This window comes from Hippocampus bargibanti, linkage group LG06 (assembly GCF_051943395.1).
Source record: "Hippocampus bargibanti isolate YZ-2025 linkage group LG06, ASM5194339v1, whole genome shotgun sequence".
NCBI classification, from domain to species: domain Eukaryota; kingdom Metazoa; phylum Chordata; class Actinopteri; order Syngnathiformes; family Syngnathidae; genus Hippocampus; species Hippocampus bargibanti.
Genome location: NC_142739.1, coordinates 11,607,606 through 11,626,367, shown reverse-complemented (window position 1 = coordinate 11,626,367; position 18,762 = coordinate 11,607,606). Strand labels below are relative to the sequence as shown.

At 42.5% G+C, this 18,762-nt stretch overlaps 1 protein-coding gene across 6 annotated transcripts in view; it reads left to right on the top strand.

Moving 5' to 3' along the window:
- znf1035 (zinc finger protein 1035) overlaps positions 1-18,762 on the top strand; it is a 40,917-nt gene that overhangs the window by 7,513 nt on the left and 14,642 nt on the right. Inside the window, exons 3-6 of one of the 6 annotated variants that reach the window (XM_088998281.1) lie at positions 278-332; positions 4,075-4,135; positions 9,618-9,678; positions 9,756-18,529. In XM_088998281.1, coding sequence (XP_088854407.1) covers positions 9,791-18,082 — 8,292 coding nt within the window. In that variant the 5' untranslated portion in view covers positions 278-332; positions 4,075-4,135; positions 9,618-9,678; positions 9,756-9,790 and the 3' untranslated portion in view covers positions 18,083-18,529. Of the gene's footprint in view, positions 1-277; positions 333-4,074; positions 4,136-4,170; positions 4,879-9,617; positions 9,679-9,755; positions 18,530-18,762 lie in introns of those variants that run through there. The other 5 variants (XM_088998287.1, XM_088998280.1, XM_088998282.1 and 2 more) reach the window with 5 other exon arrangements.

The window sequence follows — 18,762 nt, the reverse complement described above, 5'->3', positions numbered from 1 at the left end:
CTGAGTGCTGGAAAATGGCAAAAGATTGACCAGCAAAATTTACTGACTCACCCAATTTTGTAAACTATAAGTAATACAGTAAAGTCTCGTTATATCGATATTCAAGGGAGTCCGAAAAAATATCGGTATAACCGGGACTATCGATATATCCGACCCTGTTTGCATGTAATTTTCTCCGTGCGTGCATAGAAATAGTATCGATATAACCGGGACTATCGATATATCCGATATCGATATAACGAGACTTTACTGTATGTTCATTTTCTTCCAAATACAGGGAGAAACGATTCATCTTCCAGATTGAAAACCCAATAAGCATTTGGAGACATCAGGTATGTTTTTAAGATTCAATTAAAGGTTTTGTATATACAGGTAACATCCGACTTACGACCGGGTTCTGTCAAAGTCAAAATGCTTGTAAATCGAAATCAATTCAAAACGTTGAAACGAGACTTGGTGCTAAATGACTTGCAAATGACCTGATTCAGACACCACAGGGGCTGGCGGGCCTGGGTCTGGGTCGCCGGTGTTCTACCGGTTGCCCTCTCCCAGCCGTACCCTGCTCTCCGCGTTAATGTACGGCTCGACCCCGTGGCCATCTGTGGCGCCGACCCGCCACCTTGCCCCGAAGCAGAATGAACTTTTCCAAAGAGGCGGCGGCGCCGGCTGTGGGCCCGACGTGGCGTTCTTGTCACGGCGATCCTGAGCGCTGACACCTGACCCACCTCGGCTCTAGTCCTGGCCCGGCCGCGGCCGGCGTCGGTTGACGCTCCCTCCTCAGGTGCCATCACGTGGTTGATTGCTGTGCGAGAGTGAGATGCTGGCCAAAATTGACGTACGCGTTGCCGGGCTGCCAGCACGTTGCGGTGCCAGGCATAGAATTAAAATGTAAAAAAATAGGGTCTGGCAGTCGTGGTCGTAAGTACGGGTGGCCGTAAGTCGCGCCGGTCGAAAGTCAGATGTTACCTGTAATGTAATCATACCCTCAATAATGACTCGCCACCTTAACAAGAAAGGTCTATTTCCCATTCATCCTCGGATCCTTGTCTGGGAACTTGTGCCCCTGGCTAGTTCATCCATGGCAAAAAAAACTCGATGAAGGACCCCAATCATGAAATAAATATGTGGACATTGATTTCCCTCGCAGTGACGCAACGCCTCTGGTGGCTGAGATCATTGGCCAGTGCCTGGTGATCCTGTACCCATTGGGCTCGACCAGGCACTGGCCCAACAGGTCTTTTATACCCAAGGTGCTGCTCATAAGCAGGGGCCTTGGTTGTATAATCCTCTGATACAAATGCTGCGTCTCGGCACATGGTGTCACTTCTCTAACCAAAAAGTCTGAACTAATGTGCAAGATTGATGATAGTCAGGCTCATCTCAGCATATAGATTGTTCTTGTTTAGGTGGGATGATAGACATTCATCCATTTTGCATTTACCCGCTGAGAGAGGTGCTGAGCAGGTATGTTTGCGTTTATTGCCCTCATGGGTCGATGCCTGTGGATTGGTGTTCACCCCTGTGGACGAGAGCGGCGTGTCCCTCCTCCATGGTTGCTCACTATTTTCACTAAATTACGGATTTTCAAAATTTTCTGAAAATTCTTCTGGAAAATTTTGGGAAAATTACCTAAAATGGATCTGGATATTAGTTGAAAACATTGAACAAATGGTCGTTTGAGTTTGTTGTTTTACCTTCACGAGTGTAGACATGTTGAGGTAAAAACGCTAGTTAACTGTAACACCCCTCCTATCGCCTTCCCATGGCCTCGCCATATCTCGGAGATTTAGAAATTTCTGCGAGAATGGAAGCCACAAAGTTGAACCTGTGCACAGAAAAGTCAGATTAATTGTTGAATGTCGGACATTTCAGAATAAAAGAGCATTTAATAGTCCCTAAATTGGGAAATTTGAAATCGACAGCAGCAACATTGAAAGGCGGGGATCAAAAGATGAAACAAAGTACTGTGATACCTTACCTTACGAACTTAATTGGTTCCCAGAAAGTGTGTGTAAGGTGGAAAGTGTGCATTCCAAACATTAATTTCCCATAGGAAACCATTAAAATGAGAATAATCCGTTTTCGGGTCCCCATAAAACATAATTTTCTACTAAATAAGCTTTAGAACTACACAAAATATACCATATTTTATGTATAATAAATGTCCTATGGTATTGTAATTAAAGAAATAAACTGTACTGTATAATAAAGTTGTTTTATTTATCTTTGTGATGGTGGTTGATGGCTTGATGGAATGAAGTGGCTGGTTTCATCAGCATTAAACACTTGATGAGGAACGAAGCCTTTTTCTTCCACCATCTTGAGGAATGATTCCTTGTAAGCTTCGGCAGCTTTATCGTTACAATGGCTGCCTCACAGTGACGAATGACACTATGAATCCCTATAACAATAATAGTACATTTTATTTCAAGCGCTTTTCAAAGCTTTCAAGGACATTTTACAGTCTCAGACAAGCAAAGAGACAATAATAAATAAAATACAATTATAAATGGAAACAAGAGATAAAGCTACTCAGAAAATGCAATTTTAAATAGGTGAGTTTTGAGATGGGATTTGAAGGTGGGAAGAGAATCGATTTTACGAATGTTGGGAGGAAGTGAGTTCCAGAGTTTGGGGGCAGAGCAGCTGAAACCTCAGTCCCCCATCGTGCTGAGACGGGCAGGGGGGACACACAGAGGTGGAGGGAGGAAGAGGATCTGTGGGAACGAGAGGAATAGAAATTTGAAGAAGGTCATGTAGGTATGGCGGGGGGCAAGGATATGGATAGCTTTAAAGGACAACCGACGTCTTCGGACAAGTTGTGTCCATAATTTGTAAAATGGCTTCAAATGACTTCTACTGAGCGTTCCCCCGCATATAGCTATATTTTACGTTTTAAGACTCGCTCTGAATATTCAGGAAGTCTTGTTTTTGAGCTGCTGACGAGTCCGTACGTGACGTCATGAAAGGACCGCCCCCTGACCATAAAAAAGACTCATTGTAGCGTCCTTCCATCACGTCAATGTATTTTGCTGTACATGTTTGGTCTGAGAACGGTGTTGCACCCAAAAGCCGCCAGAAGAGGGAGTCCAAGATCCATGGAAGGAATTTATCAGCCTGTGGAAACGGGCTGATTCATTCCTCACAGGAGCTGGTCGCCATTTTTTTGCCCCTTTTGTAGGACGCTACATTGCAGTCCAGATGACTCAAAATGACACAGAAGGACTTCTTTAATCGATTGCAAACATGTATGTAAGACGTCTTGGCGTGACGTCACGAACTGGGGGCCGGACTTTCTCAAAATGCCCAATTCGCAGCTCAATTTTTTGCAGATTTTGGACATTTTAAGTCATTTTTATTGGTGTTTTGCATTTGAATAAAAATATACTGCGTGTTCAGCGTCTTCATCAGGTGAGACGTCAGCCCCACCGGTCTGTAGTGGGTGAGCTCCTTCGGGCGGGCGATCTTGGGTACTAGGGCCAGGCATGATGTTTTCCACAGCTGTGGACCTCTGCCCAGCTTCAGGCTCAAGTTGAACACGGACAATGTCAGACAGCTTGTCGGAGCAGGTCCTGAGGAGTCGGGAACTGGTGTTGTCCGGATCTGCTGCCTGACTTGCTTTCATTCTCCTCACCTGTGTGGTTGTGACAGACAGGCAGGAACCACGAGGCAGAGTGGCGGTTGAGGGTGTGGCGTCGGTTTAGAGGGCAGTTAGTTATTTGTTGCTCGAAACTCGGCGTGAGATGGTGAATGGAGAGGAAGTCCACCATGAGAGTCGGTGCAGCTACAGGTGGTGTTGATGGGGGCGGGGCAGGCACCCTGGTCAAACCGGTTGAAAAAGTGGTTTAGTTCATCTGCCCAGTCCTTGTCTTTCTCATTCAATGTCACCAGGCTTTTTTGGCCAGAAATGTTTTTCAGGCCCCTCCAGACATCAGACATTGCTTGCTTGCAGCTGCTTCTCCATTTTCATGCTGTCGGCCGTTTTCTCCTCTGATCTTTCTCCTCAGTTGGATCTGCACTGCCTTTAGCTCCTCTCTGTTCTCCGACATGAAAGCCCCTTTGTTTCTTTTTCAGGAGGGCCTTTATGTCGGGAGTAATCTACGGTTTGTTGTTGGAGAAACACTGCACATTCCTGGTGGGTACGGTGTTTCTTTCACAAAAGTTTATGTAATCCGTGATGGTGTCGGTGAGTGAATCAATGTCCTCCCGATGATCCTCGTTGAAGAGCTCCCACATGGTTGACTCAAAGCAGTCCCGCAGAGCCTCTTCAGCCTCTGTGGACCATCTTCTGATTATACGGGGCACAGCTGGTTGCATGTGCACCAAGGGTTTGTACACATGCTGGAGATTCACCATATTGTGGTCTGCTCTTCCATGATTGGGTTATATGCATCCTTAGCGTTGCCATAAAACAAGTCCAAGATGTTATTGTCTCTGGTGGCACAGGTTACATACTATGTAACGGTTTGTAAGGAGGACTACAGCGAGACATGGTTGAAGTCCCCAGAGATGATGAGCAGCGAGTAGGGGGACTGGGTTTGTAGTCATTAGGGCATCAGAGGCTACGTCGCCATTTGCAGTTGGGGGAATGTACGACGTCACAGCTATGATGTGTGAAAATTCCAGTAAAAGATAATGTTGCCGTACACAAATGACAGGCAGCTCAATGTCCAGAGTGTAAAGTTTCTCTTTGATCGTGATGTGCACAGAATTGCACCATTTGTCATTCGCAAACACAGCAATTCACACTGCTTTCTTTTTGCCGCTTCCTGCATTCCTGTCAATACGTACGAGTTGGAAGCCCTCTAACTCAGCATGTGTGTCCTGAGTGATCGCCGACAGCCATGTTTCCGTGAGGAGCAGCAAACTGGCTTCACGGTACTCCGTCTTATGTTGTGTTAGCGCCGCTAGCTTGTCCATCTTGTTCGGGAGCGATCTTACATTCCCTGTACTGACGGATGGGAGGACATGTTGGTATCTTCTCCTGCTGCGGCGGTCCTTGCTGGCCCGATATGCCCGTTTTCTCCTCTTCAGCTCGTCAGGGATATCTGGTTTGGTGGCTGCTAGCCCGCTATTAGCTCGCCATGCAAGCAGCTGGTCTCGACTGTAAACAATAGAATCCTGTGTGCGAGTGGTTTCCCGGTTCACAGAAGTCGCAAAAAAAGTAAACAAATTATGGAGATGAGCAGAAATGAAGATGCCCATCTCCTCCACATAGATTTCAGGAACGAAAATACACCTCACACGATTGGACAAATACAAAAACACAATAGTAGCACGGAAAGAGACTCCAACAGGGTTAGGAGCTGCTGGAGAGGCAGCCGCACGGGGTTGCCATGGCGATTTGAATAGCATTTTGTGTAAACTAATTCATGCGTAATCAGCCAGGTACCCCCATCGCAATGTTGAAACAGGTAGACAGGCATGCTGACATGCGCACATTAGACGCAAGTATTAGGAACACCTTCAAGTGGTAATGTTTTTAGAAAGGACTTGAACAGAGGGTGCAGAAAAGGGCTTAAGATTGAATAACTGTCTTTGTCTTTTGTGTTGTTGTATTTTTTATTTTGACTTCAAAAGGTGTTGCGAAAGTGGCTCCCTTATGTTGCCCCTTATGCAGCTCTTATGTTGTTCTTCTTTGTCCTGTTTTGCATGACTTGTGTCTATCATCTACTAATGAACACCAAGAGGACATCACAAACCAAATGTTTACCTTGTCTCTTCTCTCATCGCATGACGAGTTGCAGATCATTCTGTATTCTCCCACAAAATATTTAGTTGGTATGCCAGATATTAAAAAAGATGAGTTGAGAATAGAAAAGTGGTGATGCAAGCCTGTATTGCTTTCAATCCAGAAACTAGCTCCATGGAGTTCCCTCTGTTGGTGGCTTTAATTTTTTTTATTTTGAAAGTCTGTGTTTACCCCAAAATATTACAGTCTATCAATATTTCAGTTTTTCTTCACCATTTTGTAGAGGAACGTTGTATCTGTCCATTTATTCGTTAAATTGGAGTTTGACTCTGGCCGCCCCTAAATGTTGTCAAAAGTACTGCAGCTCGCAATTAGTAGCTTTGCGCCATCCCATTTCCTTTGCTTTGTAAATCCAAGCATAGCATTGATCATTTGCAAATAACAGGCTTTGCCAACAGTTTTGTTTTCGTCAAAGATGAATTTCTTCACTCCCTCTTTTATTTTAATAACGACAATTAAACAGTGGCGGACAAATTATGGCTCTTTAATAATGAAATCATTGTGAATTGGATTGTGAAATTTCATTGATGTGACTGGATGAAAATTTGAGGTGGACTGTCAGACATTAAACATTTATACTCACCACACATTCATTGTTCAATACAAAGGTGGATGTAGGGAAGAAGAGGCACCCAGCGCTGGCCCCACTGAAACAGAGGGGTGTGGGAGTAGCCGCTACACAACCTTTCTTAACTCTTTCACTGCCAGATGATGTGTAAAAATGTGTCAACTCCTTTGCCAGGGTTTGTCGTTTTCACACAAATTGCAGGACCCACAGAATATTGAGTTTTAGGACTACATAAACATTCAATGCAGCGAAAGAAACCTTAGACCAGGGGTGTCAAACTCCGGTCCTCGAGGGCCACCGTCCTACATGTTTTTGCAAGTCTCCCTGGTGCTACGCACCTGATTCAAGGGAACAGGCTTAATGTCAGACTTCCACAGAGCTTGCTGATGATCTGATCATTTGTATCAGGTGTGTTGCAACAGGGAGACTTGGAAAACATGTATGATGGTGGCCCTCGAGGACAGGAGTTTGACACCTCTGCCTTAGACTCTCTTCTTTCATCAGAAGAAAATAGTTAATTCCTACGTTATAGAGGTTAGCTGAGCTTGAAATGGGGGCGACTGTACAAAAGGCAAATGCTGCGTCCTCGTGGGAGGGAAAAACTTTGCCAGAGGTCTGACCAGCACTTACTTTATTCACCGTCCTTCCAACCCACACCGTCCTTCCAACCCACAAGAATAAACAAAACCCGAACAAATTTGGGAATGGCGCTCCACGTCATGCTTTTGAATTCCCGAATGAATTTGGGAATGGCAGTGAATGAGTTAAAAAGGCAGCGGGAGTGAGTTTGATGGAACTTTATTGAAATATTTAACACATTTCAAAATCTATGGGGCATCCATAACATCCATCAATCCATCCATCCATTTTCTGATTCACTTTAGCCTCGCAAATGTCGCAGGGTCGGGGGGCTGTTAGTGCCAATGGCATGGGGAACCTTCACATCTGTGTAGACACCATTAATGCTAAAAGGTACATACAGGTTTTGGAGAAACGTGCTGCAATCAAAGCAATGTCTTCTTAAAGGACACCTCTTCATACATATATCAGCAAGATAATGCCACACTGCATTCTACATGTGGTACAACAGTGTGGCTACATAGTGAAAGAGTGAGGTACTACAGTGGCCTTCCTGTAGTCCTGACCTGTGGCACATTGAATATATGTCCCACTTTACGATACAACAACAAAAACTATGGACTGTTGAACAGATGGAGTTGCACGTCAAGCAAGAATGGAAAAGAAATCCACCTCCACAGCTTCAACAATGCTTGTCCCCAGTTCACATTGTTTATTGAATGTTGTGAAAAGAAAAGGTGCTGATGAATGACGAATGATGGCCCAACAATATTTACTGGTCCCAAGCCCGGATAAATACAGAGGGTTGTGTCAGGAAGGACATCCGACGTAAAAGCTTGGCCAAAACAAACCTCTGAAGATGCAGGACTCTGATTCGCTGTGGCGACCACTGAAGGGAAAAGCCAAAAGGAAAATAAGAAGAAAAAACAGCCCAATATTCATCCATCCATCCATTTTCCAGACCGCTTTTTCTTTATTAGGGTGCTGGAGCCTATCCTAGCCATCTTCAGGCACTCGGCCGGGGACACCATGAATTAGTTGCCAGCCAATCGCAGGGCACACAGAAACAACCATTCGCTCTCACACTCACACCTCGGGACAATTTTGAGTTCCATATTCATGTGAGCTAAAAAGTCACCCTTAGAAGAAGACGCCAGTACACTTAAGACATAAAAAGAAAAGCCAAATCAGGGATTGCTAATGCACAAAGGGGACAAATTTTAAATGGAAATTGTTTGACAATAATGAACATTGTTGTGTTTTATAGAAAAGGAGAAATTTGCAGGCCTAAAAACACCACCCCATCCGTGAAAGATGGTGTTTGTAACATTACACCGTATGGTGTTTTCTATCGCAGGGAGCAGTGCACTTGACAGAATAAATGGCATTATCAGGAAAGATGCGTACTTGTACTCTAAATACTGAAGGAACTCATCTTAAAGACATCAAGTTAAGGCTTTGGTGCAAAAGGTTCTTCCAAATGGGCCCCAGAACATACTGTAAAACTGGTTTCAAACGATCTTCAGGACACCCAGGTCGGTGTTTTGGAGTCGCCTCAACCGTGATCTCAATCTGTGAGGAGGTTGTGGAAAGATATCCAAAATGTTGGACCCAAGTCCTTAAAGGCACGGCGCCAGATATTTATCAACTTCATCTACATTTCTGACTGAGAATAAGGTAATGAACATTTTTTCTGTGGGTGATCATTTAATGTTTTCCTGGCATTTAGCAAATGGAAAGAATAGAACCTTGAGTTACAAGCATCCCTTTTTATGTACAATTTGGCTTGCACAGAACATTTGTCAGAAAACTGGCAATGTACGTAAGACTTTACTGTGATCCGAAAATGAGCGATATTCTTCCACAGCTAAAGGTGAAAGTATTCAGAATCAGAATCAGAATATCTTTATTCGTCCCACAATGGGGGTATTGCATATTTAGACGGAATTTCCATGCCCAGGTTCTTGAGCATCCAATCACAAACTGTTTGTTGTTTTCGGGAACATCTCAAAGTTTTTTGAGGAAAAAAATATTTAGTGTTTGTTATTCATTTGTTTGTAAATGTAATATAAAGAATTTCAGTGTAATTGTCACAGAGATATCCCTACTTTTTGTCAGGAGGCGGGAGTTCCACTTATTGTACGTACAGTGCATTCACCCAGTCAAAGGTGCCTTGCACGCATTGAATGAAGCAAATGTTTTGGTTCTATTGTGTACATAAACTTGAGACTTCAACTTTAGTAGATGTGTCCTACGATGGGTATTGGATTGGATTGGATTGGATTTGCCTTTATTAGTCTCACAGTGGAGAAATTTACATTTCACAGCAGCAAAGTGATGAAAGGAATGAAAGTAGAAAAACAAAATACATGAGCTGCTGGAAAGGCAGCCACTCTCGGGGCGCCGTCTTGAAGTCAAAAGAACAAAAAAACTAAATAAATAATATGACAACGTAGAGACAATATGACAAAACAAAGACACAGAGAGACATTCATTCTTCAGGACTTGCTGTACCCTCTTTGTGATGACATGAAGCAGTTCTAGATGAAAGAGGAGAGGATCAAAGCGTCTTTCCACCAGTGGATCAGGGACATCATGGTGGAATGTGCACGTCGACTACAAGCTAAATGTTGAAAATATGATATAAGTATGAACCAGTGCTCTAGCAATAGATATTGGCTCTTTTGGGTTATCTAAAATGTTTTTCTTTATTTTCAGAATTTCTTTGAGATGAAACGCTTTTTGGGAAAAGCCCTAGTCTTTCTACACTGAAGAACAGGTTGGCTTTATTAATCAAATTTATTGTTGTCTTGTCATTGCACACCATTTTTATAATGTGGGGCTTTTCAATTTTAGGAAGAAAGCATATCATCCCAGATTCCTCGAAGACAATGGCTCATGAGTGGAATTCATATTTTCAAACTGTCACATCACTACCGAAGATGTTGAGGACATCGGAACCAGAAGGATGTCTTTCCCAACATATCGAGAGCTTTGTGGGACAGGATGAGTTCTCCAACTCCACAGCCTCACACGCTCCCCCTGGAGCAGACTCTACGTTTGATTCAAACTATTACTCGACTTCTGGTCTTGGAAATCCCACTTCTGATTGTGCTTACGAAGACTTCTTTGGAGAAACACCTTGGCAAATGGATGAACAACTTGTGTTCAAAGATACTTCATTAAGATCTGAAGACGATGGGCATGGTGATATTAAAGACATGGCCATGAATGGATTGCCTTCATCTGGACCATTGCCTTCGTCTTATTCACCGGAGTTGCAAGAACTTAAACCAAATTGTGAACTTTTAGCTTCGTCGCTTCTTGAAGATTATTCAGATGTCAGTAGTTGCTCGGACACAGGTGTAAATGAAACAAGGCCTTGTGAGTTTATCGATCATCCAACTCGACAGATTAAAACTGATTCAACTTCAAAACGAAGTCCATCAGAATGGCTTTGCACACCTCATGAAAATCTAAATATTTCAAATGAGATTAAAGCAAATTACCCAGGTTCACCAACATTGACAGCTGAAGAAAATACATCTCTTCAAGGAATAAACAACGGTTTATTAAAAAACAATTGTGACACACTACAAAATCAGCCCGCCTCAGGGATTCCAACCGAAGAGAGAGAGTCCATTATAGACCGGAATGGTAAAGGTGGGGATCAAAGTCAAGAACAAAAGGAAAATGTGGAAAACAATCAAATTGAAGGATACTATTCAGACATCTCTGTAAGTGACAGTGAAAACATGACCAGTATAGACATTCACCCAGATCATATCAAGGATCCCGGGACTGTAACACCAAAATGTACAAAAAGATCAGTTGCAAATATGAATGATAACAGTGCAGTCCAGCACAATCAAATTGAAGGATACCATTCAGACATCTCTGCAGGTGACAATGAAAACATGACCAGCATAGAGATTCACCCGGATCATATGGGAGAGCAAAGGACTGCAACGCCTGAATGGACAAAAACACCAATTACAAAGATGAAAGAAAATGGTGGACTTGAGAAAAGACCAGAGGAAACAAATAAATCATGTCCTCGGGAGAATGAAGTCAATGACAACCTGCATGCATTTGGACAGCAAAACGTAAATATGACATTAGATCAAGAGGATTGCAGTACCTTCCATCAAAGTCAAGAAAATAAATTAGATTCTTTGGGGAACGAAAATTTAAATCCACCAAAACAAATGAACATTGAATTCTCCAGTGTTCATGATGAAAGCATGGATATAAATAACCTGCAATCAAATACGGAGCTCCAATGTCAAAACATAAAAATGAAGTCTGACACCCCTCAAACCATAGGTTCTCCTGAGTCTGATTCGAATAATACCACCTGTGAACTGATGGAATGCACAAATATGACGGAGACCAAACACCAAGACGTTGATTCCTGTTTGCAGTTTTCAAAAAATCTGCCTCTTCTGGACAATATTTGTAGCTCTGTTCCAGCGAATGATGCCAGTGGAATGCAAAGTTCATGCAGTGATTCAGATTCCTCAACAAATCCAAATACCCTAAGAACAGGCACTTATTTGGTCAGCGATAATATCGAGAATAGAAATATCAATCCATGTGTTGATAGGATGTCAGACTTCCTCACACAAACCTGCCCAAGTAGCGATGTAAATATTTCTGTCAAGGGAGAAGATATGTGTTTCCAAGAGGAGAATCAAATGTCGGGTAAAGATTCTGATGGTACCAGTGTGGTTGCTGATACTATTTTTAATGAGGCGTTTGACAACAAAAACAGCATTTCCAATTATTTAAAACCCTCTTCACAGCAGAGCGACTTGGGCAATGAGTGCTATTCCAACAAGAATAAGGATTTTGGTGAGAGCACTGTTCCTTGTTCAAAAAAGTCACTTCAAAGTCCAGTATCCCCAGAAGAAGAATGCGTCAGAGTTTTATCGGAAGGGATGGACACTTTGGAGCCAGAAAAATTGATGATCAGTGACGACTATGGGATACCTCCTGTTAAAAAATACTGCAGCGACCTTGGCTCAATTAACCTTGAAGAAAAGTGTACTGTCCAACCAATCCCCAATGACATGGATGAGTCAAAAGAACAAGGTAGTGCTCTGATCTCCTCTTTACGAATGAGGAAACGACTACAGCCTGTTGTAATTATGAATAAATTGGATACTGCACCAAGTCATTTGTACCAATGTGCAGTTTGCCAGCAAATAACCCACAGTGCGGATCATCTAATTGAACACCACCACCATCAACATTCAAACCAATTCTTCGAATTTTGCAAAACATCAACTCAATACCTAATATGTAATGGACAGACAGGCAGAGACAAGTATGTGGGCAGCAAAACCAAAGAACCTCACCAGGTTTCTGTTTTTTCACATAAAAAAAGAAACTCTCATCATTGTAGCATTTGCAGTTTGACATTCTCAAAATTGTTCCAGTATGTGAAGCACATGCGTTGTCACACTCATAAAACACCTTGTAGATGTGATGGATGCGGTTTATATTTTGCACAGAGGTATTCCTTAATGAGACACAAGAATGTCCCTGGGAGATGCAAGAATTCCGGAGCACAAATTCCCATTGTAAAATCGAACAACCGGGAATCTATCAAGTTAGGTATTCGGGAAACTACTACCCAACCATCACCACCTCAAAAAGTTGACACTGACATGACGCTGCTCCAATCTCTGCCTCAATCTTATGTTAATTTGTTTGACATATGCACAGCTAATGTATGTATCTATTGTGGCAGGAAATACTCAACGACAAAGAAACTCAAGAGGCATACCTATAACATACATAAAGGAAATTCTCCAGGCGTTTGGCAAAATCCTAATTCCATGAAAATAAACAAAATAATAAAAAAAGGGCCTTGGAAGATGTATTTTGAGAAAAATGAAAATACTGAACACAAGATTCTGCCAAAATATGAATGTCTGCTCTGTCCACGAGTTTTTAGGCACGCATTTAACAGAATCAAACATTTACGTGATTGTGTCAGAGAGGCCATCTATCGTAGCAAGGGGAAGGTTGGTGACAAATTCAAATGTCCACTGTGTCCTTCTATGTTTACGCAGCAAAAAAATAGATCCAGACATATTCACAAAACCTGCTTCAGAAAAACTATTCATCAATTAAACGAGGCAGTACAATCGGAGCAAAGTGTTGATGACAAAGAGTTGACAGTGGCACGGGAAAAAGGAGACATAGAAAACAACCAGAGACAATCCATTTTGACAGATTCTGAAACAAAACAGTCCTACAAATGTGGTGTCTGCCCAGCAGTTTTCCACCAACTGTCAGGACGCAACAAACACATGAAGAGACATGAGTTTAAAATTGCAGGCAAAATGATCAAATATGAGACTTCAGTTTTGTCGAGCAACTCAAAAGTGGCACCTTTAAGAAAGACAAAGCCTGAAGAGACTCAAAACATTGTCGGGAAATCAGATGAGGATATTAATGTTTCCCTGAGTTGTTGGTATTGTGAAAAAAACTGTGACACAGAACAATCATTGAAGAAACACGAGCGGTGTCACAAAGGTGAAAGGCCATTCCGCTGTCTCAAATGTGGAAGAGGGTTCAAGAAGAGAGTCCACCTTATAAATCACAAAGTTGTCCATCAGAATGTCCAGTGCACACTCTGCAGGAAGATTCATCCAAATGCCAGAAATCTTGTCCACCACGTGAAATTGTATCATGAAGGGAAACCTTTTCCATGCCCAAACTGTCAAAGGCAATTTTGGAATTCTACAGAGCTCCTTTATCATCTAAAATCACATCAAAGGGAAGGAAAGGCATCTCTTTTGGGTGGGAAAGCATTGATGGCCATGAAATCGGAACAAGAGCCAGTTTACCAAGAGGCGCTACAGTGTTCCCTTTGTAAAGAGGTATTTCCTGATGCCCGCTTACTAACGAAACACAGTCTTACACACTCATCTTCATGTCAATGTCCATATTGCAATGAAAAGTTCAAAACCCGTCGTCCTTTGCTACTTCACATGTACAAGCATACGAGAGTGAAACAATATTCCTGTATTTGGTGTGGAAAATGTTTCCATCACAAATCACGTCTGGAAAATCACATGAAATGGTGTGTGATGACCCAAAAACAAGAGGATTCCAAACTCATGCTCCATAAGTGTTCCGTTTGTCCCCGAACATTTTCAAAAAAAACGCGCCTGCTCGCTCACTACAACGGCCACAAGTTAAATTCTTTGCGAGTCTGCACCAGTTGTGGGATGTACTTTGGTCCGAATTACATTGGTCATCATCAGAGCATGTGTGGACAGATGTCACAACCCCATCAAAACATTCCACAGGAAACCCAGACTCTGAGTGAAAGTTCCGCTACATCCAGTCCATCGAAGATGCATCCATTTAAGTGTCCTCACTGTACAGAAAGCTTCAGGTTCAGGTCATTACTTTTAAAGCACAGCGTTTCACATGCTGCTGTACAACCCAATGTATCTATGCATTGTGGTGAAAGCTTTACATCCAGCGCATTGCTGGTACAGCCTAAAGAACACTGTAATGTTTCCAAGGAAGAGGATTTCAACATGAATTGTGAGACTTCACTAGAGACGACAAACATCCCGACTGGTATGGAGGAAACGCAGCTATGCCTAGAAAAAGCTGGAGATGAATTCAAATGCAAATTCTGCACAAAGACATTTGTGAAGCCACGAAGCCTAAGACGTCATATTTTGACTCATAATGAAGTGAATCCGTACCGCTGCAAAACCTGTGGAAGTTGTTTTTCAAGGTATGACTATCTTAAAGTGCACCATGATCATTGCAAAGGAACAAGATTGCAGTTGAAAATCTGCATTCCCAAAATCAGTTTGGATGATGTTGGCAAGGGCTGGCAAAACAGGATTGCCAGTGAACCAGTGAAACGCCAGGAGGGATTTGACTGCAAGGTTTGTTCCAAGAGCTTCTCAACTCAGTCTGGGCTGTCTTGCCATGTCGCATTGCAGCATAGTGTCAAATTGTTCAGGTGCCCACGTTGTGATTCAGGGTTTCCTCTTCAAAAATCTCTGAATTACCACATGAAGTATAAAAAATGCAGAAAAGTATCCAAAAATCACGATTCTACTCCACGACCAAATTGTCCACCAACAGAAAATGTTCACCACTCACTCTGTGAAGAAACTTTTCCGCCCAAGCTCAAGCACCATTCTCGCGAAAAGTACAAGTATCCCTGCAGTTACTGCCCCTTTTCTTTTGAAAGGATTCATCAGTTACAGAGCCACATCCGTTTGCACACAGGCGACAAACCATTTGTGTGCGATTGTGGCCTGCGATTCATCAGGAATGACTACTTAAAACGTCATCGCCGAAAGTGCACCGTCAAACTTTGTAAAACATGCGGTGTAGCATTCCCACAAAAAGAAATAAAAGCTCATCAGACAACTTGTATTTCAAAGTCGTGCCAATCGACAAAGTGGGAAGAAACTTCTCAAAGTCCAACAAAAGGATTTTCGTGTGCATACTGTTCTTTACGGTTTTCTTTATTCTCACAGCTTCAGGAACATTTTTTAAATGCACACAAATTGGAAACGAGTGATCCACCTGGGTCAACCGCTCCCCTTCAACATCATCTTTCAAAACTTCCAGCCATGAAAGGTGATCAGCTTGACAAACACCCCTCCGAAGGTACAAATTTGACGTGTAAACTAGATACTGAACTCGTTGGTGATGTTTCTGAATCACTAGTTTGCCCTGTCTGCAATATGTCTTTTGAAAACAAGGCTGGACTAAAGGGTCATTCTCGTGTGCATTTAAAAGAGAGCCCTTACAAATGCAAAACATGCAAGAAAGGTTTTTGGAATAAAAGTCTACTGCGCAACCACAACAGGAAATGCAGGTTTGTTTATTTCGCCCCAAAAGATACCGATCACAAGTTGGGATCCCCGCCAAAACCAGACTCTAATCTGATACTTCCCGATTCAATTCTCATGTTCAACGAGGCACAGACAGACATTGGAGTTTTACAGAGAAAGTTATCATGCAAAGGTGATTTAATGGATTCTCTCCAAGATTCAGATGAAGATCGAATGCAACTCAGTCCAAACAAAGCTAAAGTGGTTCAGTACCAATGTTCGGAGTGTGACTTAAGCTTCACCGATGGCTTGATGTTGATCAGTCACCTTGAAGAACACGGGAGACAGGAGCAAGCGACTAAACGCGTTTCCTGTCCAAGGTGCCAGCATACTTGCGCCACTGCCAAAGATCTTGAAAAACACATGAAAATACATTGTTTAATTAAGAATTTCTATTGCCCATTGTGTCGTGAGTCATTTTACACATCATCAGATTTGAAAGTCCACAAATCGTACCATGACCCAAACAGACCATTTGCTTGTAAACTGTGTACTCACAGGTTTTGGTCCAATAAATCGCTTTGCTATCATTATAATGAACAGCATCCTGACCAACCGTTGGCTTCTAGTTTGCATAAAAAGCCACCAAATGCCAATGCTACCAAAAAGTCTCCCCAAACCGACTGTGGAAAACAGTACGCAAAAGAGCAAAAGAATCCTGAAAGCAGTCTTAAGCAAGAACCTATTGTGTCTAATGAAAGCATTGGGGATGGAAGTAGTAGTGAGGACAGCGACTCTGACTCTGCACCTTACTTCCCTTGCCATGTATGTGGAAAGACATTCCCAACCTCAGAAAACCTGGAGGATCACCAAAAATGTCATCTTGGGGAAAAACCTCATGAATGTGCGCAATGTGGCAAATGTTTTTTCCAAGCCTCTCAATTGGAACAGCACAAACGTATGCACACGTCTGAGTTACAGTGTCAGGTATGCGGGAGAGGGTTTGTGTCCCTCTTTGCCCTGCGAAAACACAAACATAGCCATGGCAAGAATCGTCCACACCGTTGCTCCAGATGTCAGCTGAGCTTCTCAAGAGCCTCCCAGTTAGCAGAACACATTTCTACACACCGAGAAGAAAACTTTCCATGTGACATATGCAATCGAGTGTTCCCTTCTAAGTCTAGTAGGGCTGAGCACAGAAAAGTACATGCTGTTTCAATTGCAAGCACTGCATCATTCCCTGAAAAGTCATCTTCTGCCTCTCAAAGTTGCCTTGCAAAAACCCAGAAACACCATTCTGGTAATAATGAGCGCTTCAAAGTCCCAGAAGAGCTCTCGGGTCGTAGTTCCCAGGTACCCGACGACCGGACATATTCCTGTTCTGATTGCGATCAAACGTTTCTTCACTTGTCCGATCTGAACCAGCACAGGGTGACCCATCGAGAGTCAACGTCTCGTTGTGAATATTTGTGTAATCGCTGTAATACCACCAGTTCTTCCCTTGACCATTTCCTCAGCCATCTGAAGACCCATGAAAATGCACCTGGAAGTAATACTCATGGTTACTCATGTCCCATTTGCAGCCAATCTTTTCTTAAGGCCAATGACTTGATTTCCCATGTCCCTGTTCATTCCTCAAATGCGCCGAAATGCACAACTTACAAAAGGACCTTTTGTTCCAAAAATGAGCTTGACAAAAACGACAAGAGACATCACCAATCTGTCTCAGAATTTACGTGCAAGCGGTGTGACAAGAGATTTGCGGGAAGTGATTCCTTCCAGAAGCACTTCTGTTCCCGCAAACGGGAACAAACTGTGGTGACTGCAGCCAAGTCTGGGGCAGAAAATGACCGTCGGCACGGTGGGGAGGAGGAAGAGATTGATGTCACAGGAGAGGAATCGTACAACTGCAGCACTTGCTCAATGCAGTTCTCTTCAAAAAGTCTTCTATTGGACCATCAAAACAAAGCACACTCAAAAGAGAAGCTTTTCAAATGCAAACATTGTCCGAGATCCTTTGCCCTTTGCCATTCTCTTCGAAGACATGAGCTCGAGGTACACATGAAACAAGCTCAACCAGCACCACATACCAAGCTCAAATGCTCCCGTTGCTCTTGTAAGTTTGACACAGCCCAAGATCTGTCATTGCACATGAGAGTGCATGCCGAACAAGAAGTTGGACAGCACCGCTGTGATATGTGCTACAAGTCATTTGCACGCCCTTCTCAGCTTTTGCGACATCAAGAAAGCCACGTTGGCCAAATAGTTTATGAATGCACCGAATGTGACAAGGCCTTTGCTTTCCCTCACCTGTTGGAGGAGCATCAACACACACATACTTCAGTTTCAAAATAATGGCCAATGTACAACATCTCAATACTCCTTCAGAAATGTATCAGACAGTGTCTGATTGGGTCACAGTTCCTCTTGAATTTGTAAACAAGTATACTTATATTTCCATGTAAACCTTGTAAATATAAATTCCACAATTGCACTTTGGAATGATTACATTGAACAAATGTTCTCGATGCAATTAGTTATTGTACTGTATGTACACAGTCTGTCATTTTGAACTGTAAAATTGTATATTGTTTAAAAAAAAGGGTTAAACATTTTGAAGTTTTAAAACCTTCATTTTCAAGGCATTGAAAGTTTTTAGTCCATTCTCTTGGTGACTATGTGCTTGTATGCCTAGTTTTGTTTTTGTAGATACTTTTGTCATTTTAGTTAATATTTGTTTGCAATTGAGGGAACCTGTACATCCATTGCCCATGTAAATTAAAGTATCTGGCCTGAACACAATTTAATGACTTTTATTTACCAAATCCACCAAAAATAATGTGGATTTGTTCTGGGAATTTTTGCTTCATTTAACTCCTACAATATGTTAAAGGTCAATTTTTACCGTTTGTGTGTTGACTAAAAAGCTGCTTCCTCATGAAATGCAGTACTTTTCCTCGTCTCTAGAGTCATGAACTCGTTTGTAAAATCTGGACGCTGATGTGTAGTGGAATGTCTGTGCACAGTGTGATTAC